Source organism: Dasypus novemcinctus, chromosome 3, assembly GCF_030445035.2.
Source record: "Dasypus novemcinctus isolate mDasNov1 chromosome 3, mDasNov1.1.hap2, whole genome shotgun sequence".
NCBI lineage: Eukaryota > Metazoa > Chordata > Mammalia > Cingulata > Dasypodidae > Dasypus > Dasypus novemcinctus.
The window spans coordinates 6,161,892-6,185,482 of NC_080675.1; the positions used below are offsets into that span (position 1 = coordinate 6,161,892).

Consider the following 23,591-nt stretch of genomic DNA (forward strand, 5'->3'; position numbering starts at 1 on the left):
AAAGGAAACTTTAAACATCCACAAGAGGACCACAGGACCGACTGGGGCGACGCTAGGGGGAAAGAAGTGATGGATCCCGGCGGGGTGGGCCGGGGTGGGGGAGGCCTGCCAGGGGGCAGCCCTGATGGGGAGGAGGCCCCGCCTCGTGGGGACACAGGGCCGGGGCTCGGGTCACCCCTGCCAGGGCTCTGGAGGGGACAAGGGAAGCTATGACACGGGTGGCAGCCCCCATGACAACTGTAGCTCAACCAGAGAAGGTAATAAGCCACGGAATGCTTAATTAGGAGGTGCAAGGAGGGCTCAGGGCCGGGGAAGTCACCGGGGAGACCGACAGAGGCAGGGACTGGGGGGGGCTTGCCCCCAAGCCCTGGGCCCCTGCAAGCAGCCGCGCCGCCCTGGAGGAAATATTACTGCGAGACAAAACCTGAATTATGAAATCCACAAGCAATAATTAGTTTAAATTACTACTTCTACTTGAATAATTAAACACGCTTATTTTCACTCACTGATGTTTTATTCATTACCATACGTCTTTCCTGAAAGTTGTTTTTAACGTGAATATTCTTTTATTTGCAAAGATCCCACAGAGATTTACTATGCTAATTTCCAATCTTTCCTCCAGATAAAAACAACAATAACAAAAACAAGCCGGGATTATCATCCATTAGTGACTGCTGTGTGCAGTCCATTATCAACTCACGTCCTGGCAAGCAGCTAGAAAGCCGTGGGCAGTTGTGAAGTTGTGCGCACGCTGGCGCTTCCTCCCTGTAAAATTCGCGACTAAAAGGGTGGTGTTTAAATAAGCGCCAAGTGATTAAGAAAATAAAAAGACCCAAGTGCCGAAAGCCCGTTTAAGGCGGAGATGGAAAGTGCCTTTTGCTCTTTATCACACCTTCTATTAATGAACACGTTTTTGCATTGCCACAAAAAAATGTTTGGATTTTCTAAGTCTTACTTTTACACCCTAGAGCCAAGACACCCATAAGCACAGTAATCAAGACTTAAGGTTTTCATTAAACAAAGTTACCTCTGGGAATAAGCGCTAACTTAAATACACTCCACGAACCGACTGTCCCCTGCTGAGCTATTGGCTGGTGCTGGCAGGGTGGCAAAGCTCCAAGTCCCAGCTAATGCCCACAAGCTGGGAAGAAGGCGAGCCCCACGCAGACAGGAAGGAGAGGGCCACGCGGTGGCACGGCCGGGTCCGTGGCAGACTCGAGGCACCCAGGACAGCGGCAGGGCCCCCCGCCCATGCCAGCGCACCCTTGCTCCCTGGGAGAGCGGTGGCTGCGCTCTGGATTCGCATGGCGGAGCCCATGGAGGTTGAGCTGTGGTCTGAACACACACTCACACACATGCCCCACTGCGCCAGCGCGGGCTCCTCGCGGGCGGAGGGGACGTGTGCGCCCCCTTCCCGGGACCACCCAGCGCCTGACCCCAGGCCTCGGCACCGGGCCATCCTCTTTAAACATCTCTCCAGGGCAGCCAAGTACTTGGAGACTTCTGGAAGGCCCCAATCCTCTCTCTCTCTTCCCCCAGCACCCTTTAGAAGCGCTCATTCAACTGCCCCGGTGACTCAACAAGTGTGTACCGCCTGCCTCCCACATGCCACCTTGAGTTCCTGGCACAACCTGCAGCCCCTCCTCCAGGCATCTGGTATTTTCCCTCCGTTTAATAGAAGTACATTCAGGTGAGAACTTTTCACAACAGGAACATGAATCACTCAAATTTTGAGGTTTCCAAATCAAAAATGACCATCTGCTGAACAGAATTGGGGGCTGTGGCATCTGTTTGGCCTTTGCAAAATGAAGGGCATCTAGAGGCCACGGGTCAGGGCTTAGCAGGTTCTACACCTCCACATCATCCGCTTCGTCACCGTTGGAGGCATCCGGGGAGCAGAGCTGGGCTTCAGTTTCCATGGCAACAGCTCCACTGGCCTGTCCCGGGAAAATGAACGGAAGGAAGGAATTGGAAATGCAGAGGGAGAAGCAACACTGGAGATGGAAAGGAGGAAAAGCAAAGTAGGAAAGGGGGCCAGGCATGGAACGTGACGAACAGTGGAGGCAATCAGCACAAAGGTGGAAAAAATAAAATAAAACGGAGGCGAGAGAGAGGATGAGAGAGAAGGAATGAAGGGGGAGTTGGGGAGGAGACGTACGCAGGGACTTTTGCCAGGAACCATCCTCGTGAGCAAGTGCACAGGCGTGCGTCTGTATGCAAAGGGCGTTCTGGTTTTGCTCGTTCCATGTAACACAGTTCCACTCTGTCACTGCCTCGAGACACGCTCAATTATCCGACAAAACATAGGAAAACTGTGTAAAAACGCCAGTGTGGGGAGACAGCTAAATCTAAACTCTCACGAAGGCCAACATTACCCCAAAAGGTCTAGCCAGGTTAAATCTGGAGGTGAAAAAAAAAACAAAAAGGGAAAGAGGGCCGTGGACCCTGTTTTGGCCACCCGGCACCCTCTAAGGACCAGGGGCCGCTCCGTCGAGTGACAGCCCTTCTCCTGTCGACGTGCAAACCCTCCGCACGTCTTGCTCAGGACTGGCAAGGGCGACGTCCTGTCCTGACGCCAGGCATCGGTCAGGGGCCACGTGAGAGCCGGCCTGCCACGGGGAACTCAGCATGAGTGGCCAGGACGAGCGGCCCCTCATCGCCTGCCCAGCACCAACGAGTCACCTGCTGAGTGACCCCAGCTGGAAGCACAGCACGTGTCCCGGCCCAGATCCTGGAGCAGAAAGGGGGCGCGAGCGGAAAACATGCGAATCCGCAGGCACGCTGGAGTTTAGTTCACAGAGTTGTGCTGGCCCCCACCCCCTCGCTGTGACAATGTGCTGTGGGTGTACAAACTTAACATTAGGGCAAGTCGGGCGAAGGGGAGGGTGCTGGTCTGGAGCTGAAGGTGCCCCAGAAAGACATGTTCTTAAACCTAGCCCACGCTGCGGGTGTGAGCAGGACCCTTCGAGGAGGCTCCTTCAGTTCCGGCGGGGCCCGCCTCATTCAGGGCCGGTCTCCATCCTGTACCTGGAGTCCGTTAGAAATGGGATGAACGCAGACAGTCAGACAGAAGGCCAGGGAAGCAGGAAGCTGGAAGCAAGGAGCCTGCGAGAGGCGGGAGAGCAGCACACACGGCCGCGGGCCTCGCCACGTGGCCGAGGAGCCCAGGGCCGCTGGCAGCCAGTCTCGGGGAAGGGTGCGTCATCACCTTGATGATGCTTTGATTTGGACATTTTCTCAGCCTCAAAAGTGTAAGCAAATAAATCCGCGTGGTTCAAGCCAAACCATTTTATGGTATTTGCTTTAAGCAGCCCAGGAAAACCAAAACAGGTATATTGGAACGCTACTTTTTTGATAACTCTTCTCTAAATCTAAAATTATTTTAAGGGAAAAAAATGATAAAAGCAATTTTAAAACAAGACTCCTGTTTTTATAACAGTCACTTATCTTTTTTCATATAAAACCAATGCCCTTGATGGAGTTTAACTCGCGTAAGTTTTACTGGAAGGCTGGTTGAAACATTCCAGCAAAGCTGGACTCCTGCAGCAAAGTGGATTATTAAGCTCAGGCCATGCTGAGCATGTTGGCCATGTCCCTTCCCTCTGAATTTAGAATACAGAGAGTGACCTGCTCCAGGTATCGGGAGCAGGACGTGGTCTGACAAACCCAGCATGCTCTGAGGAGCACGCACTCACCACCTCTTCCCACTCCACGCTCCTGCTTCCCTTTCTCGTGCCTTTCTCCAGGCTCGCTCCCTGTTCTTTACGCACTGAGCACACCAGCCTCGCCCAGCTGCCCAGCACTAAGCTGATGGCAACACGCTCTTCTGTGCCTCAGGGCCTTTGCAGAGCTGCTCCCTCTACCTGGAACGCCCTTCCGTCTCTCGGATGCTGGACAGTTTCTACCCACCCTCCAAGGCCCCTCTGGGTGCACAGCTTGCATTTTACCCTCCCCCTGCCCCAGCATTTAGGATGTGGCACTGCAGGCCTCTGTCGACCTGTTCTTTCTTCCAAGGAAGGCTCGGACCCCGCACTCGTGTCCGTCCCACCCCCAGCCCTAGCACCCAAGGCTCAGATGCTGCTGGATGAATTACTGTGAGTCAAGAACAGAAGCAATTTCTTTTAAAAGAGAAAATACCAGGAACAACCTTCCATCTTCTGTTAAAAGGTCAAAAAAATTCTCATCGTAAGAACTGAAGGAAGCACGCCCTTTTAAAGGCAACGGATTTTGCCACAGAGTGACAGGTCCTTTGCCACAGATAATATAAGCGCCGCACGAGTGTCCTCTTCCGACCAGGGACGCTGAAAAGCTTTTCAAAGGTTTTGGTTTCCTTGGCAACAGCTTTGCTGGAGACAAGCAGGAAAATAATTAAAAAGTAAGTTCTCTTTGCTTCGAACTCCTTGAGTATTTTCACGCTACAATACAAAGGCCACGCTTGGTGGCCAGAGCCAAGGACGCCGCGGGGAGTCCCGTCCCACCACCCGCTCCAGGGGCCCCTCTGCTGCACCGTGCCGAATCTGAGGGCCCGGGCGAAGGGCCTGTGGCATTTGCCCAGTGCACCACCCTCCAGGAGAAGAACCCCCGGCCACGCAGGCGGGTGAGTGAGGAGCGCTACTCTAGCGCCAGCCCAGGGCCCAGCACGGGCGCATCCTCACAGCAGTGCATTCAGGCCAGGGGGTGTCATTGTCACCAGCTGACAGAGAGAAACCGAGGCCCAGGAGGTAGGCATGGCCCCGCTGCATCCCACCCAGGGGCGACCCCCTACGAAATGCCCGCTCGATTCTGCGGTGACCCTGGACAAAACCTTCCTCACCCGTCAGCTGAGATACAGCCCTGGAAGAAATGCCCTCCCTTTGACCCGAGCACTGCCCTCCTGCCGGCCGGCATCCCCAGGCACAGCTGCACGCACCAGAACTGGGGGACCCCTGCTGCCCTCATGAGAACACAGTGCGGTGCCGGGTCTGCCCCCGGCTTATGGGATCTCCCCTTCTCAAGGTGGTTTTGAAGGGTCTATTTGGCCTTAACGGGTGGACTGCACACGTCGTTTATTACAAGTTTCCTCAAATCCTTTCTGGGTGTATGACGTATAAAGAAATAATAAACGCAAAGCTGCACACGTGGGCCCCAAACCATTACCTGAGGGTACATTTGCAAACATCTGAACAGACATGGGACAACCGCCCCTCCGACTGAGCTCACCACTCACGGTTTTCAGCGCCCTGTCACGAGCCTGGCCACAAGAGCAAACCACTGCCTGGCAGGGCTGCTTCCTACGTAGGATGGCGGGGGGTCCCGGAGGATGGAAGCACCCACCCCGAGGTCCCCTAGGTCCAAGCTTCAGGAGGCTCACCGAGCACGGCAGGCTGAGCAGGTGTCCCTCATTCTTTCACAAATGGTTTTTAAGCACCCACTACGTGCCCAGCTCTCTTCCAGGAACTGGAGATACAACAGGGGAAAAGACCAAATTCCCCAACATCATGGAATTTGTATCAGAGTTCTTCACATTTCACGGATGAGCTAACTAAGGCTCAAAAATGTTAGGGCCCTTGCTCACAGTCGCCTGACCTTCCGGAGCCTCCAATTTGGAGGCGACACAGAGCACCCCAAGTGCAGAGGTAGAACTGGGGAGATCAGACACCAGGTCTGGACAGACCCACGCCCATTCTCCTTCGCGGGTCTCCATCCCCACAAAGGGGCCCCTGGAGGGCTGTCACGTCCCCCTCGAGTCTGTTTCAGCGCCTGCCCCTGTTTGGCCAGCAAGGGTGGCCAGCCTCTGAGCCCATGCTTGGACAGAGCCAGCATTTAATCAACCGACGGCTGGACTGACGGACAGGTGAACAAACGCAGACAGGCCAGCCAGTGGAGGTCCCCGCGGCGCACAGTGCCATGCCTGCAACGAGGCCTGCGGCGCCCAGGAGCCCTGGTGCTGGCGACATCCACAGGCTCACCAGCCAAGCCGTCACCCGCACCCGCCACCGCCACCCCCAGCAACCAATGTCATGCTGCTGAACCGGAAAATCGAAAGCCACGTCTGGAGGGGCCCGCGCCCCTCGAGAGCCTGCCGGAGTCGTGGGCATGCACCGGGCTATTTGCTCAGCGAGTCGCGGCAACTGGAGGCAAATTGGATTCCAAGCCTCACGTGCTTAATAAGGCGGCTTAGGAGGCAATTACAGGATAAGCCCCAGCTTCAAGTTCTTAATAACGGGAAGCTTCCATCGGGAAGCGCTCCGCGTGTGCCGAGTGGCTGCGCACATCCCACTGCGCGGCCCCGCGAGGCGATCGTCCGACACGTGAGAACGCGGAGCTTGGCGGGATCAGGAGAGGCACGGGCCTGTGTGCCTGTGGATGCGAGCAGGGTGCCAGGCGCCGTGCTGGGCGCGGGCCGGGGCAGCGCATCTCAGGACCGGCTGAAGGCTCTCTCCATCCCGGCCCTGACCATGGAAAGGGCCTTGGGACCCCGTGGCCGGACCCCTGACCCGATCCCACACTGACGTCCCGGCCCACCGGCCAGTTTGGAACGTGTCCATCCAAAGGCCCTGGCGCCCTTTCCAGGCAGTCCACGCCCCAAGCTGGCCAGCGCTGGCTGCCGGGAAGTTCCTTCGCACGCCACGCCGCTCTCCTCCGCCTGCACTGCCCGCTGCTCATCCTGCTTCCGCCCACGGACAGTTCCCCTCCCCACGACAGCCCTGCCAGCACCTACAGCCAGCCTCAGGTGACACCCCAAGGTGCCAAGGCACCGTGAGTGAGAGCAAAGCAAGAGGAAAGGGCCACGTCGGAAACAACGCTTCTCGCCAAGGGCTGCAATGAAAATGGGTTTTAATTTGTGTTTTTGTGCCTTGCAGAATAACACTGCAACAACTTCAGAAAGGGCCCGTTTCTGTTTATGAAAGCTCTTCAGTTTTCCCTACAGTTGTTGGGCTGAGTAGGAAGAGAGAAATTGCTACTTGCGAAACTTTTAATGCTAGCGTGTATGCAAATTAGAATTCTACTCTCAGCAGGTTAAAAATGTTCTGAAAGCAATTTTGGTGTTAGTCTAAATAATTATAGATCGCATTCACTTAGATAAGGACCTTTACCCCTTCGGGGGCTCCAAGGAAAAATTCTAAGCATGATAGTTAAGCAAAATGGTTGGTTATTACGCAGGCTTTTCGCAGTGACAGTGCGAATTGGCGTAATCCTTGTGGACAGCAATCTGCCAGGACATGTATCTGGATGCACAGAAATGTACACCCCTTTGACCCAGCAGGCCCAATTCTGGGAAGCAATCGGAAAGAAATAATCCAACAGAAAAGGGTTTCATGCATGAAGATAACCACTTCAGCATTATCTATAATAGCAAAAATTAGAGACTACCTAAGTGTCCAAGGATAGATGAGTAAATTACAGTTAATCAGCTCGATAGAGCATCATGGAAGCGATGAAATTGACAGCACTGCAGGCGCAGAGGGGCCGGAGGCGCAGCATGGAAAGGCTGGGAGAGAATGTTAAGTGCAGGTTACCAGGCAGTAAAAAACACAAGCTCTAGCGGGCCAGAAATTGACAGGGAGACGCTAAAAGGATGATCGTAATTTGAGGGCATGTTGGGACCGGGGAGCTCTTTCCCCATCACTTTGTAACACTTTAAATCATCTGCACAACAGGCAGGACAGAAGGTACAGGAGGACAATAGGGGGCGTGGGCCCCCGGGGTCGTGCTTCTGTCGCACGGGCGGTCCATCCACCGCGGTCCATCCACGCAGAAGCAGGCGGCGACTCACTTGAGCCAGAGCCGGGCTGTGACGGCGCAAGCGAACAACCCACGGCGTGCCCCCAAACTGGAACTACCCACATAACAGAGCGAGGGGCTCTCACACCTGTTGGACTCAGAACCCCTTCACGCTCTCAAAAACTAGAGGACCCCAAAGAGCTGTCGTTTACATGGATTCGATCCACCAATATTTAGCAGGTTTGAAATGAAAAGTGAGCCCATTTAAAAATATTTATGAAAGTTGTAATAGGCCTACTATATGTTAACATAAAAAACATTTCTTATGAAAATTAACGACACTTTCTAAGACCAAGGGGAAAAAAACAGTGAGAAGGCATGACTTATATTTTTACGAACCTCTTTAACGCCTGACTTCGTACAAGGTAGCTGGGCTCTCCAGTCTGCCTCTGCATTTAATCTACTGTGACATCACACGTCATGTTGTCTCTGGAAAACTCCAGGTGCGCTTCTGAGACAAGAGCAAAAAGGCACATAACTTCCGGGCCTTATTTCAGCAGTGAAACACTGGTGCTGCAGTAAACAGGGGGTGAGTAGGCTGGGCTTTTAGTTACGGGCAAGGTCAGCTCTCGACTACATTGAATTTTTTTTTTAAAGACTGGATGGAAATAAACCAAAAAGTCTACAGTACAGTCACTGCCTCTGGGTGGAGATGACGGGTGGTATTTTTCTTCTTCATTCCTTTCTGGTTTTTTCCACACTGTGTGTGGACTTCTATGATCAAAAAACAACATTCTTTTTTTTTTTTTTGCGAGAAGGTGTGGGACGCTGCGGCGTGCCCCGGCCCTGCAGACGACGCTGGCCGGGGAGACGGCGCTTGAGCTCATTCGCGGCCAGCGTCAGTGTGGGGGAGGCGACACGAGTGGGCCGCGGGGCGCTGCAGCGGCTCCTTTAGCATGCCGCTCGATGGCCGGCGTGGAGCCCATCCATCACGCGGCGCGCAGCCCTGCCCCGGCCCCACTCAGAGCCTGGAAGAGATGAAGAGAATTGAAACTGGCTCAAGCCAATCACTGCGAGATGAAGGTCACACACAGGGGACGGTTTAACAGCTCTCCGCATGGGGGGAGCGTGCCAGGCTCTGAAGCCACGGGTAAAATTGCAAAGGAAGGGGTCTAGAGAACTGACCACAAAAAAAGGCTGGGCTTTCTGGTAAAGCAAGAATAAAATATCAAAATTCAAAGTCAAACCACAAACTGGGGGGAAACAGGATGAAGGGTCATATTGTTAGGATGCAAACCAGCAGGGTAAGAGAAATGCTGGGGGGGCAGGAGACGAATGAACATTAATTTAGCATTAACCGCGTGCCAGGTACGGTTCTAAAAGCACTTCATGCAGACGAACTCGTTTGGTTCACAAACGAGATACTATGAAGTTGGTGGGCATTTTAGAAAGTGCTAATTCTGACACTGTCGAGGGTGAGGAGACACGGTGATTCCACGTTAAGCGTCGGGGTGGCCACCAAAGGAGCACAAGGGGGCCACCACAGGATGAAGGGGGATCTGGGCACAGAGGAGAAGACGCCAAGAGCTGGGGGAGAAAAGAACAAGCTGGAGAACAGGACCACGGAGCCCCCAGCTCAGGGGCCACAAGCTGGCTGCTGGGCCAAGAGCCCACCCCAGAGGACTGGGGGCTCCCTTCCTCGGCGGTGGGCAGCGTGTGGCCGGCTCTGAGAAGACACCCCGGGACATCCACGCCTGGGCTCCGCGCTGCGTGCCAGCCTGTCCCTCATCGCCCCACAGCAAGCCCACGCATGGTCAAGACCCAGGCACACCCTCGGGCAGCTTCCAGCCAGAAGGGGCAGGAGAAAAATCTCCACCAGGAAACAGACACCAGAACCGAGGACCAAAGGAGCAGAAAGAGATTGAAACCTTCCCGAAAACACAGGGACACTTTCAAGAACTCAGCTGAGAAAAGATTCTGCAAACAGATAATAAGAAATACCATGCAATCTTTTTAAAAAAAGAAAAAGGAAAAAGAAAGGGGGGGGAGGCATTCAGAAAACAAGAAATAGCTCTGGGAAAGCAAAAATATACTAGAACAGGATGCTTTCCTGAATAGATGTCACACTTCAATAAAAGAGCTCAAGATTGTGACTGCAGAAATACAAAATTCAAAAACGGATAGAAAGCTAAAGTGGAGGAAATGAGAAAGAAGGGCCAGTAAGGGAGGTGCTCAGCCCACGGGAACATCAGAACATCCAGCTAATTGGAGTCCCAAAGTCAAGGGCTTGCCTGGGCCACAGCTGGAGGGGGGAGGCATCCATCTCTACATGGACCCTGTTCTGTGGGAGGGGCAGAGGTCCCCCCAAGCAGCCCCGTGACCGCTGGCAAGGCAGAGCTGGGGGGCCGCTTTAGTCGTGGCCTCCTAAACCGCACCTGTCCTCCCCGACCCAGCCAGGATCACTGCTTTCGGGAGGGGTGCTGCTGAGACACCCTCGCCTTCATCCAATGTCAAGAAGAGAAACTTCAGGAAGCTTGCCCAGCAGGGAGGCTTTGCACCACAGGAGTGTGCCCGACGCACACCTCGGCGCCCTGCCCCCCGCCTCGCTCACTTCCCAGGTGGGCCCACATTAGAGCCGCGTCCTCCTGGGAGAAAAGGTGACAAAAGAAAACTGACGGGGAACGGCAGGAGCTAGGATGGAAGCGGATGTGGCTCGAGTGACTGGGCCTCTGCGTACCGTATGGGAGGACCCAGGTTCGATCCCTGGAGCCTCCTCGTTAAAAAAAAAAGCATGCCTGCGCGGCAAGCCAGTGCCCACGCAAGTGAGTCACGCAGCAAGATGACGACACGACAAAAGAGAGACAAAGGGAAGAGTCAAGGTGAGGCACAGCAGAGACCAGGAATGAGGTGACACAAGTGACAGGGAACCTCTCTCCACGTCAGAGGTTCCCAGGATCAAATCCCAGTGAATCCTAGAGGAGAAAAACAAGAAGAGACGACGAAAAGAGAGAGAGATACAGAAGATCACGAAGTGAATGGACACAGACAGCAAGAACAGCAGGGAGGGAAGCGGCTGTGGCTCCAACAGTTGGGTTCCCACTGAGTTCGCATCCCGGGCCCTCCTTGTGAAGGCGGGATCGCCCGCGCGCTGTGGAGAGCTGCCGACCTGGGCACCGTGGAGTGCCACTGACCCGCAAGTGCCACAGAATGCTGTCAACTCAACAAGGGGATGCAACAAAAAGAGAGACGAGCCAAAAAAAAAAACACAGAAGAGTGCACAGCAGTGAATGGACACAGAGAGCAGACAACAAGCAAGCCATGGGAGGGGGGTGGGGAATAAACAAAAAATAAATAAATACGGACACAGAGGAACACACAGCAAACGGACAGAGAGCAGACAGCAAGCAAAAAGCCACGAGGGGGAGATAAAAAAAAAACAGCAGGAAGTGGGAAAGGGGAGGGAGGAAAAAAAGCTAGGAGAAAAAGGATGGACAGTAACCTATCATCTCTGCTTTTAAGAGGGAAAAAAAATCTCTAGCAACTTGAGGAAAATTAATGAAAATCCTGTGATTTTAAAATGGTAGGTGCAAAAATAAAATACATATAGTATGATTAAAACTAGCTGAAACCCTGAACACAGGAAAAAAGACTGGAAGGAAATGCTGCTGGCAAAATGCAAAGAGTCACTGTGCTTAAGTGCAGGGCCTATGGCTGGGTTTTGTTCTAGTTCTGCCTTTCATTTTTTTGCAGTCTTCCAAGAATTTACCACTTGTATGATAAAACAAAGTTACATCTAGAACTACTCTTTTTTAAGTAAAAGAGGACATTCATTCACCTGGCACTGGGTAGGGAGGCACCGTTAGGAGTCTTTTCCGTCCAAGTTTTAAAAGCAGCGAGAAATAATTTACTAACTGTCTCAGCTCCTGCGTGTGCCAATTTTGCAATCTGCATTTTTCAATTACATTAAAAGCATTTTTCCAAATTGCTCTATTCTTCCCCTAATGACAGAGGATGAGAGTGGACGAGCTCCGCTCCCCGTGGACGAGCCTGCACCTTCGCGCTGGGCCGTTTTCCACCGTCAGCATCTGGCAAGCAGCCGCCCCGTCCTCGGTCCTTTAACCCTCTAAGTTCAATGCAGCCAAGTTTTTGGAAACACAGAAAAAGCAGGCCGAGCTCTGCTGCGCTCTCCTTTTTTATTCCTCCTTTCACCCAAGGATTCTTGTGTATGGTGCCCGCTTGTAAAGTTCCCCGGGCTAGCAGAAGAGGACCGGAAACTGGCTCAACTGTTCACCTGGGTACGTTGCAGCACTCGCGTGGGGGAGAGAAGTGCGGGAAAAGCTTCCCTGCCACGCTTAGGGGCTCACTGCTCTTGCCAGAGGCGGGCAGCCCGGCTGTCAACCAGCCTAAAGCCCCCTCCCTCCCGACCCTGGGACAATTCGATGACTGTGAACTCTCCCTGGAAGGGTGGGAAGGGACAAGGGTGTCACTTCTGAGGACACTTCCTGTGAGGCTGTGTGCCCTGGGGCAAGTGTCTCCCCCTCTCTGGGCCTCGTTGCCTTCCTCTGGGAAATGAAGACAGAACCAGATGATCTCTGCACACACAGACCTGCCCGCGGCCTCCTCTCCTTCACCTAACTACCCTCGATGCGCTCTTCATCCTTTACTCCCCAAATATCACATGCCCCCCCACCACAAGACAAACCTCCCTCCAGCTGCGCAGCGCTCGTTTCCAACAGATCTGCCTCGTGCTTGGAAGAAATTGCCCATCATCTGGATAACGCACCATGGTTCCTCGCCCCACGCGTCAAACCACTTCTCAATCTCGTTTCGTCAAATCCATCAAGAATAATTCTTTCGAAACCGAAATAAACCTTCACATTGGCACTTGAATCCATAAATTCCTTGTCTGTGAATCTGAGATAGATCACTCTCTACAAAGCACATCTAAGATACTCTAATATAATCAGATTCGCTGACAATGATAAATCAGCAGGACCCGGTGAGACATAAAAATGCAAATCCAACCCGCCCCGGAACGTGCTTCTCCCCCTCGTGCCCCTTGGCAGAGCCCCGGCATTTCCAGGCTGGACGCGCCTGGGCACCACTTGGGCTTTCTTAGGCCTCTACTCTCCAAGGCAGGAGGGGAACAGGGGGTTGAGCTCTTCTTGCTCGGGCGCTGTGTCCCTGCCGTTTGCCTGCTGTGTGACTGTGGGCGGGTCTCTGACCTCTCTGTGCCTCAGCTTCGCTGTAAAATGGACTGTTGTGAAGATGAGGGGCGGCATCTGGAACGGCGCCAAGGACGTGGTGGCTTCCGGATGGCGGGGACTTGGCGCTCTTCCCCGTGGCACCGGCATCCCCACTCCCACACGATGTCACCGCGTGCCCCGCAGGCCTTTAGAGACCCACCAGAGGTCGCAGGCTGGCGAGAGCCCACCTGGGTCTCCAGCCTCAGACCAAGCCTTTCCTTCCAGCACATGTGGCCAGGGGGCCTGGAGGGCAGCTGGAGGAGGGGGGGCACGTCGACCCCCTCTGGACCTGCTCCCCGGGGCCCTGGGAGGTGGAATCTCTTCTCCTGGCACCGCGGGGGCTCCATGGAATCACGCTTGTAAAAACGCTCTGGACACTGGCAAAATACTGGGCACTTTTTCCCTCTCGTGTTTTAAATGATATCCATTTGAAAACAGAGACCCAACCCTCTAACATGTACCTTCCAGGGTGCAGTTCACAAAACTAGAGCATGCAAATGGCTCGGTGCAGACAATCCCCAAAACTTTTTATTTCTAAAAATCTTGATCCCAGGAGCACTCTGCCATGAATTCTTTAAAAAACATACGTGCATAGGCAGACAGGAAAAAGACTCAAAAAATAGGAGTGACGTCAAGGTGAAGGATTCTGGGCAATCTGTCTTTTCTACAGGCACTTTTTTTTTTTAAGATTTATTTATTTTTATTTATTTCTCTCCCCTACACCATCCCTCTCCCCCGTTGTCTGCTCTCTGTGTCCATTCGCTGTGTGTTCTTGTGCAACCGCTTCTATCCTTATCAGCAGCACCCGGAATCTGTGTTTCTTTTTGTTGTGTCATCTTGCTGTGTCAGCTCTCCGTGTGTGCGGCACCATTCCTGGGCAGGCTGCACTTTCTTTTGCGCTGGGCGGCTCTCCTTACGGGGCGCACTCCTTGTGCGTGGGGCTCCCCTACGTGGGGGACACCCCTGCGTGGCACGGCACTCCTTGCGCATATCAGCACTGCGCATGGGCCAGCTCCACACGGGTCAAGGAGGCCTGGGGTTTGAACCATGGACCTCCCATGTGGTAGATGGACGCCCTAACCACTGGGCCAAGTTGCTTCCCTACAATCACTTTTTAATTCACCAGTGCGGGTCAGAGGGGAGGTGGGAGAGCGTTTCTTCAGCCCCTCCCCTGTGTCAGCCCCTGGGTTGGAACTTCTCATTTCTTCTCCATAGCAACCACCCAAATTGGTAGCCAATATCCCCGCGTACCAATGAGGAAACTGGGGGATCAGAGAGGAGAAGTGATTTCCCAAAGCCACACAGCCCCCAAGCAGCAGAGAGGAGCTGGGAATGCAGTAACGGCCCTGGCGATTGCCCATCCACTCAGGCCCCACTCCCCACACACGAGGATCCTGGCTAAAGCCCACCTGACCGACACTGAGACAGCACAGGAGACGGCCTGATGCTCCTATTTTGCCGTGTTCACTGTGGTGCCGATTACACAATCTGAGCAGGAAAGCACAGGAAACAACAAAGCAAGGGCTGGAATTTGAAGACAGTCTTTAAAAATACAACTGGGGAAGTTGTGAATAAGGTGAGAAAATGCCCCTTATAAATATTACAAATGATGGGGGGAGGGAATCAAAATTGCAGGTATTAATACAAGGAGTGTGAGCTCAGCTGTGTGGAGACGTAGGGAGCTCCTGCTAGAGCCAGAAAATGCCCCGAGTGTTAGCGAGACACGGGTTCGAGGCTGGGGACCGGCAGAGATTTCGTCTTCGTACTTCACGTTTCCTGCATCCTCAGAGTTTTTCACAACAAGCATCTACTACATTCACACAATTTTTTTTTAAGTTTTAAAAAAAGATATTTTTTAAGGATGCCTGTTATTTAAAGAATTCCTGGAGCAAATGATTTTGTGAAGCAAATAAACACCGCCTAATGCATGCATTTTATCTGAGATTCTCGCATGTTGTAGAACTCCGGGTGCCCGTGCGTGGGCAGCTGGCCCCTGGGAGCAGGCGGCTTGCCACACGCCTCCGGGAAGCCCTCAGTGCGGGCAGAGGGGTCTCGGCACAGGGGGCTGACAAGGGGCTCGGCTGGCTCTGGCTCAGGCAGGCCACGGTTATGCTGTTGACTTCGAAATAGGCATCAAAGCCTGAATTCCACCTCTACGTGCAGCGGATGTTCAAGCATGCTGAGCCAGACGAGTGCACGGGGAAACGAGAAGCGGGGGCTGCAGCCATGTGAGAAAGATGAGCCTCCAGACAGGGAGGGAGGACACCGGCGAGGGTCAACAGCTCAGAGCAGAACAATGCGCCATTCTTTTATTTCTACCTGATTTCTCTGGCTGTAAGTTTTTCAAAACTCTATAAGCATATTTCACAGCTCACAGAACATTTAGAACATATTAAAAATAAGTCTCTTTCCACTGTAATGTGTCCAATTGAAATTTATGAATTCCAAAGCTACGTTTTAAGGAGATGAAAGAACTGGCACTCCAGTGCTCTTTAGATTAATCAGATGGATTGTGCTGCTTTTGTCCTGATCAGAAAAGAAATCATCTTTCAGGCAAACGTTACCTTGAATCAAGGATTCGTCCTCGTTCTAGAAGCTTACAGGGACTGCTTATTTTAAGTCTCCCCGTGCCCCCTAGTGGTGAATGGTATTTATGCATTCAAAAGACAACTTTTGGGCAGAGGTTCGCAGAAAATCCTGGGGGTTGTTAATTCAAATTATCTTTATTGACCACTTAACGTGTTCAAAATCTTGTGCCAGGTGCTACAGAGAATACAAAATGGCACCGCTCCCATGCTTAGGGAGCCTGAAATCTGGCAAGGAGAACCAGATAGAAATTCTCTGGTCCCCAGGTAGAAAGAGACAACTTTACGCGGCGAGGGGGAGAAAATTCCCGGGAGGGCAAGAAACGGAGCGCATGCCAAGTGCCTGCCCCGTGCCAGGCCAGTCAGATCAGTTCCTTCTCACTGGGTCCCAGCAAGGTGGGTGTAATTCCCCCCCTTTTTACAGCTACACAAATCAAGGCGTGCCCACAATCCGGCAGGTGGCAGAGAGGATTTCACGTGGTCTTGTGGCTCCAGCTCCCAGGCTCTGCCCTCCTTCCCATCCGCGGGAGGCGCAAGTGCCCTCTGGCAGAGACTACAACCAAGACAAAGGGCAACCCAGGAAGGGAGAGCTGTGGGGGCACCCTGTGCACCCCACCTCTTCCAGCTCCAGTCCCACAGCACCCATCGTCTGCTCCCCACCGCCTGAGGTCCGGGCTGCAGCTGGCCGGGGCCCTGCCCTGTCCAAGGCCCTGACCCCAAGCAGACCCCGTGTCCACACCTCTGCCCCGCGCCAGGCCACATGGGCCCCAGGACCTACCATGGCTGCCCAGCCCCTGACCTCGGGGAGGAGAAAGAACTCCACGTCCTGCTGGCACCCCGCAGCCCACACGTGCCCCTGAGGGCCAGCATGTCCTCGGCCAGCTCGACCCCCACTCGTCCCCATCCGTCCTTCCATGCTGCCCCCTCCAGCCCCTGCCACACATCCTTCCCACTGAAGACACATTCAAAAGCAATTTGCCCAGAAGCAGCCTGCCAAATAAACCACCAACTATCAGACAGCGGAGAGGACCCCAGCCCAACCACGGCTCAGAAAAGCCTGGATTTTCAAGACCCCGTGGGAAGAGGGCCGGGGAGAGCCTGCCCAGCAGCCGGGGCACCGCACTCCCAGCCAAGGGGAGGGCGGTGGGGGCGCAGGGCTCGCTGGAGGCTGCCCGTGTCACGCCCCGCGCACCACCGGCCCTGGGGGCAGGCTGGGCCCTCCAGTGCCTGTCCCCGCCAGGCCGGCTGCTCCCTCTTGTGGCCGCGAGGAGTCCCGGGCACCGCCTGGCTGCGTGCTCCGGCCCGAAACACGCGGCACAGACACGCAGCACTCGCTGCTCCATCACGACCGCCCAACTCTCAAGGCCGCACTCAGGCGTCTCTGTTCACCAACCGCAGGCTGCCTCTGTCTGGGAACTCTAGAAACTTCCAGGTGGGCGGTGACACAAGCACCCAAGGTGTTCCGCCCTGCGCCAGGACAGACCATCCCCGGGGGGCCCCAGGGCCTGACCCTCGCCACAGGGCCAGGACCCCACAGATGCACGGTCGACGGGCGACCACCAGGCACCCTCCACCTCCCGGCCCAGGATCCCTGGGCGCAGGCAGCCGCCCTGCAGGGAGGCGCCCCCGCCACAGGCCTGCCGCGAGCCGCCCCCTCTCCAGGGTCCTGGGACACGCGCCTCACAGGCCGGCACCACAGACACAGGCCCCTCCCGGAATATGGCCGGGGGGCCTGGCCTCAGTCCCATGGCGCCGGGTCCCTCGCCCACGGGGGGTGGGGGGGGGAGCAACTCCACAGGGGGCCAGACCCAGAGGGCCACAGCCCAGGGGACGCTGGGGGGGGAGCAGCCCTGAGCCCGCAGGTGCCCCGCACTGTGAACCCAGCCCCAGGAGGCGTGGCAGCCCCAGCTGCTGTGTGCGCCCCAGCGCACCCCCCACGGAGGAGATCACGTTCAAGAGCGTGAGCCAAGGCCGACCGCGGGGCGGGAGCGGACGCCAGGACACCTCGCCACTCCGCGCGGCCTCTCCAGCCTCGAGGACCGGGCCTGGTGCAGACACCTGTGGGACACGGGCTCCACCGGGAAGGACTGCGGAGCAGGCGACCTGCAGAGCTGGGCGGGAAGGGGCAGGCGGGTAGGCAAGGGAAGGCGCACCAGGACGATGGGGCGGCAGAAGCAAAGCACGGCGGGAAGAGAAAACCGAGGGGTGAGCTCGTGCGGGCAGGCCCCCTCCGCCGCAGGCCCAGCCCGGCGCTGCCTCGAGCAGAGCAGGCCTCCCCGGACCTCTCCAGAGCCCCCAGGAGCTGCCAGCGGGGACCTCGTGTCCCGGGCACTGCCGTGAAAGAACCAAAGGCCTGATGACAAACCCCTGGCCTCGCGCCCCTCTCCTGCGTGACGTGACGCTCTTAGCCTTGTCAGAGAACACAGACAAGGCACCTCAGGACTCCAGGGGGCCACTTAAAACGACACCCATCTATTCAGGTTTGTTCAAAGGCCTCACTGCACGCGGAGCCGCCTTTCACTGCACAAAATGCCTCCTGGGAAAAAAATGCTCAAATCATAATTTGCAAAAAAAATGACCTGGGCAGGCCGGTTCCAGAACTCTGGGGGACACTGGGGCAAGGGAGTCGACACGCCCCAGCACCTCCTGGTGCCTGGCTCTCGCCAGGTGCTTTTGAAGCTCCTCCCGTGATCACACGACGTTCTGCTCGTGCCCTCGGGAGACGGCGCCCCTCCAGGAGGGCGGCTGCGGGGGTGCCAGCGCAACGCCGCGGCGAAGCTGGATGGGGAGTCAGGTTCCTCCATCTCCAAAGCCGTTTTCTCTCCCAGACCCTGGTGCTCAGCGAGCATTTACTGGGCACCTTCTCCCTACCAGGAGCCTCGCTAGGCGCAGAGCAGAAGCTGTCCGTGAAGAGCTCACAGCCCGGAGGCGCTGGAGGCAGGCGCAAACAGACGTCCACGCCCGTTCCGCTATGACCCTCCGTACCGTGGGGACTGCTTGTCGCTGCTTCAGGAAACTTTAAAGATTAAGTAAATGGCACAAGGAAAAGCAGAGTGCCAGTGTAACGCGGGCAGCCCTCCCTGCCCGGCCCCTGCCAGGCCTTCCAGCTCTCTCAGGTAGAGTTGAGGCATGCAGCCCCCTGGGCCTCAACCGCCTTCGGCTCCCCACCCCTCCCAAGTCACCCAGGGTCCCGCTGGGGTCCCGTCCACAAGCCCTGACCCCCGGTTGCAAGCATCCGCTTGCCCGTAGCCCCTAGGCACTGTGCACTCCTGAAGCCAGGCTGTGGGTCTCACCTGCCTCAGCAGCGCCCCTTGCAGCAAAGTGCAGGGCACAGAACCAGCTTCGCACAGAGTTCCCGGGGGTCCCGAACACGTCTCTGAGCTCCCAGGACCTGCCGTCTTCTCCCGTGGCGACCTGCTCCCCCAGGGCCTCCGTGCGTCTGGAGGCCGCCAACCCCCCACGCGCGATAAGGGCCGGTGAGCATCCTCCAGCAACCTGCACAAGGCAGCTGCAGGGAAGGGGCAAGGCGGGCCGGGCCAGCCACGGGGGGCCACCGCAGAGCCCACTCCACCAGGAGACAAAGAGACTCCCAAAACCTTCCCAGGGGAGGCGTCCAACCTGCCGTCGTTTCGATGAATAAGGCCTCCCAGCGGGTGATTCCTAAGAGCAGCTGAGAACAGCGGTTTTCACCCAAGTCTTACCTTGAAGGTTTTGTCCATAGAAGCAGAGAGAAGCATGTGGCTCTTGGACAGCACCGGACACCACTGGATGTTGTTGACGGGCGCCGTGTGGCCACGCAGGTGGAAGAGCAGGGCCCTGGGGACTTTGGTCTCTTTGGACTGACTGTCCAAATACGGCCGAATAAACTCAGACACCGTGGGGGCCACGCAGAGCGGGGCTGGAGCCGGGGCCCGGCCCGCAGGGGCTCCGCGCGGCTCCGCCTCTTGGGTCCGGCCTGGGTCGGCGCGGGAGGCGGGCAGCTGCCTCAGCCTCTTGGGGACGTAGGGTGTGACGGCATCCTCCCGCCGCTGCTTCTGAGCGGAGCTGCTGCCAGGCCCCAGGCTTTCAGACGCCGCGTGAGCACAGAGAGAGGACTCGGGGGACACGTGGGACACCCAGGAGAGCTTCGCTTCCTTGCAGTGGGCGCCTGGCTGGGGCGCGTGGCCGGCCGGGGCGCGCCTGGCCCACGGGCAAAGGCGGGCAGGCTGGCTGGAGGGGAAGGAGACCCCAGGCGCCTCCCTGGGCCAGCAGAGTCTCTGGCTGGGGCGAGAGCCCCGGTCGCTGCCCCCGAGGCAGGCCAGCGGGAGAGGGCGGCCCCCGGGGTCTCCGGGAGGGTCCTGGGGCACTCTGCAAGGGGGCCTGGCGGGCTGCGCTTCCCCCGTCATCGTGTCCAGTGCACCAGAGGCAAAAGCCTGCCCAGGAGGCTCGGCTACACCCGGCGCCACCTCCATCCAACCCGCTGTTACACCGCGGGCCGCGGGCTCGGGCTCGGCCTCCGAGTCTGAGTCGTCATAAGCCACCAACGAAGCCATCTTGCCGTCCTCCGAGGGTAGACTACCTAAGGCCAAACAGAGGTTAAAAAGGGCGCATGGAAGAATATTTCCATGCAGTTATCACACACGTCGCCCAAGAACTGCAAGACTTAAAACCCCACAAGGTAAACACAAAAAATAAGGGCTGGGAAGCAAATGTGGCTCAATTGATAGGGCGTCTGCCTACCACATGGGAGGTCCGTGGTTCAAACCCCGGGCCTCCTTGACCCGTGTGGAGCTGGCCCATGTGCAGTGCTGATGCGCGCAAGGAGTGCCCTGCCACGCAGGGGTGTCCCCCGCGTAGGGGAGCCCCACACACATGGAGGGCACCCCATAAGGAGAGATGCCCAGCGCGAAAAAAGCGCAGCCTGCCCAGGAATGGTGCCGCCCACACATGGAGAGCTGACACAACAAAAAGATGACGCAACAAAAAGAGACACAGATTCCCAGTGCCACTGACAAGAATGCAAGTGGAGGGAAACGGACTTTGGCCCAGTGGTTAGGGCGTCCGTCTACCACATGGGAGGTCCGCGGTTCAAGCCCCGGGCCTCCTTGACCCGTGTGGAGCTGGCCCATGCGCAGTGCTGATGCGCGCAAGGAGTGCCGTGCTACACAGGAGTGTCCCCCGCGTAGGGGAGCCCCACGCGCAAGGAGTGCACCCATAAGGAGAGCCGCCCAGCGCGAAGGAGGGAGCAGCCTGCCCAGGAATGGCGCCGCCCACACTTCCCATGCCGCTGACGACAACAGAAGCGGACAAAGAAACAAGACGCAGCAAAAAGACACAGAAAACAGACAACCGGGGGAGGGGAGGGGAGGGGAATTAAATAAATAAAAATAAATCTTTAAAAAAAAAAAAAAAGAATGCAAGTGGACACAAAAGAACACACAGCAAATGGACACAGAGAGCAGATGGGGGGGGGAGGGGAGAGAAATTTAAAAAATTTTTTAATTTTAAAAATAAAATAAGGGCTTTTGCCTACATGAGGCATAATTATTTAGAATAGGTTTTTTTTAATGATGACTATGGGATAACTGGCAATAACTTTAACATGAAATAAGCAAGACCTACATGAAGAAAACTAAAACTCTATCTAAGGACATAAAAAATACCTGACTAAATGGAAAGATGATGCCTGGACAGAAAGACTTGGTGTTTTAAAGACGCCTTTTGGAGGGTCACTTTGGCCAGATCTATTAAAAGTTTAAAGGGGAGCGGATGTGGCTCAAGCAGTCAAGCGCCTGCTTCCCACATGGCAGGTTCTGGGTTTGGTTCCTGGTGCCTCCCAGAAAAAACAAAAACAAGCAAAACAAATGAAAACACCAGTTCAGGGGAGCCGATGTGGCTCCGTGGTTGAGGGCCGGCTTCTCACATACGAGGCCCCAGATTCAATTCCCAGCCCCAGTACCTTAAAAAAAAAAGAAAGAAAATCTAAACACATAGTTTTTACCTCCCAGACCCCACGTGAGAACAGTCCGACGTGCCCACTAGCCCACGCGGGCCAAGACAGATGGATAAAGAGCCGGCCGTACGGCTTATCCGCATGAAGGAGAACGACCCACTTCCATCGACACAAACGGGGGAGGTCAGAAAACAGCAAGACAGGAAGGAGTCCGGAACCTCGCAGAGGGAAAAGCGTGTCTCCCTCACCTTCGTGCTCCCCCTGGCCCTCTCGTCCTTTCCTCTAGGCTCTCTGCCTGGAAGGCTCTTTCCCCAGATAACCCACCTCCACTAGAAGCCTGCAGGAAAGACGGACCAACAGCACAAGGCCACCCAAGGGCAGGGCAAGCAACTCTGCGAGTGTGACCCAAATCCACCCATTTCACCCCAAACACAGACTCACACAGCAGAGAACTTCCCCTTTTTAATAACTCTGCCTGCAGTTCTGAGCTGTCATACGCACTCCAGGGCCACCAACTGCGGGAGCGCAACAGTTTAACTCCAGGCGGCTAGCACAAGTGCAAGCAGGAGGAGGAGCATGGATGACAGACGCAGAGGGCGCGCTCCAGCCCCCTGGAAGCGGTGGCAGCTGGGCCCTCACCCCGCTGCACGGAAAGCCCGGGGTGCCTCCCTTAATCAGCCGTGTGCAGCTGCTCCCCCCGTCAGCACCGGCAGACCCCCATGTCCCTCATTAGAAGGGCCACCCACCTCCCCCCTAAGATAATGGGTTGCCATGCCCCTGAACTCAATTGCCCCACTCCTTCCATCCCTTTCTCCAAATGACACCATTCTCCTGAGGGGCTATGTTGTCGTACACGTCAGAGCATCACTCAAAATTTGTCCCAGGGTCTGTTTTCTCCAATAACCCCACATCTACCCACAACCTAATCAAGGCAGGTTCCAACTCACACACACACAAATGCGCCAGCCTACCTCAAAGGGATTCACAATGGAACTGTGACTGTGAGTGACTTCGGTGTGCTAGTTTGAGTCTTTCGTGGACCCAGAAAATTACGTTCTTAAGCTAAGCCACTCCTGTGTGTGTAAACCTATGTCTCTGGGGCCTTTTGATTAGACTCAGTTAAGGGACTTTTGATTAGGTGGCTTCAGTTAAAGGCCTCTGATTAGACTGCAGGACCCAGGGTGGGTCTTAATCCTTTTCTGGAGTCCTATAGAAATAAAGGAGAAAGGAGGAGCTGCCATTTGCCCTGCCACATGAGAGAGGACTCCAGGATTGCCTGCAGCACAGAAAGAGTAACTCCAAGAGGCTAAGACGCCAGAGGATGGAATCAGTGGAGCTGAAGCAACAAGGCCCAGGGGAGAGGGGAGAGATGAGCCACATGCCAGATCACCCACAGCTGAGCTCGGGGAGAAAGTGAGTCTGGAGGAAAAGGCAGACACCGCCACCGTTGTGCCTTGCCAGGATTGCCAGCAGCTGACCTTTGACGATGCCTTGATTTGTACATTTTCATAACCTCAGAACTATACGCTTTTAACTTCATCAATTCCCACTATAAAAACCACCTCTGGTTTTTGCACTGGCAGCCTAAACACTTGCATTTCTGCTCCCTAAACACTTAGCCGGAAGTCGAGGCCCAGCCTGACCAGAGGGCATACCTGTCTCAATGACCACGCAAGGCACCATCACCGCCGCCTCCCACTCCTTCCGGTCAGAGGCAACCTCGAGCCCCCCGCCAGGAGGCCATGCTCCTATTAGATAGAACAGATCCCCAGCGAGTTGGCCACCTTGATCCACCCTCAGGAGAGGCCTGTGGCCAGCAGGAAACACAAGGCGTAGGGCTGAAGAGCAGAGAAGAGTGGGGCTGGACGTCAGGCCCCCTCCCCAACAAGGCGAGGCAGCGAGGGCGGAATGGACACAGGAGGGAGGGCCCCAGGGCTCCGGACTCGATCTGCTTCGTGAACATTTCATTCACTCGTTCAACAAACGCTGATGGAGCACCGGCTACCCAGCAAGCACACGCCAGGAAGACACCGGGAACCCACCGTGAGCAAAACAGTAAACGATGCCCCGCGCTCACATACCAGTGGGCACAGACCGTAAACTAGTAAAAGAGGTGTCGGATCC

General features: G+C 55.6%; 1 protein-coding gene across 3 annotated transcripts in view; it reads right to left on the reverse strand.

Annotated features, from left to right (window-relative positions):
• Window positions 1-23,591, reverse strand: part of WDR25 (WD repeat domain 25) — a 150,177-nt gene that overhangs the window by 124,922 nt on the left and 1,664 nt on the right. For all 3 annotated transcript variants that reach the window (XM_058291656.1, XM_058291651.2, XM_058291646.2), the window contains exon 2: window positions 19,237-20,093. In XM_058291656.1, the coding sequence (XP_058147639.1) occupies window positions 19,237-20,067 (831 nt within the window). In that variant the 5' untranslated portion in view covers window positions 20,068-20,093. The remainder of the gene's footprint in view (window positions 1-19,236; window positions 20,094-23,591) is intronic.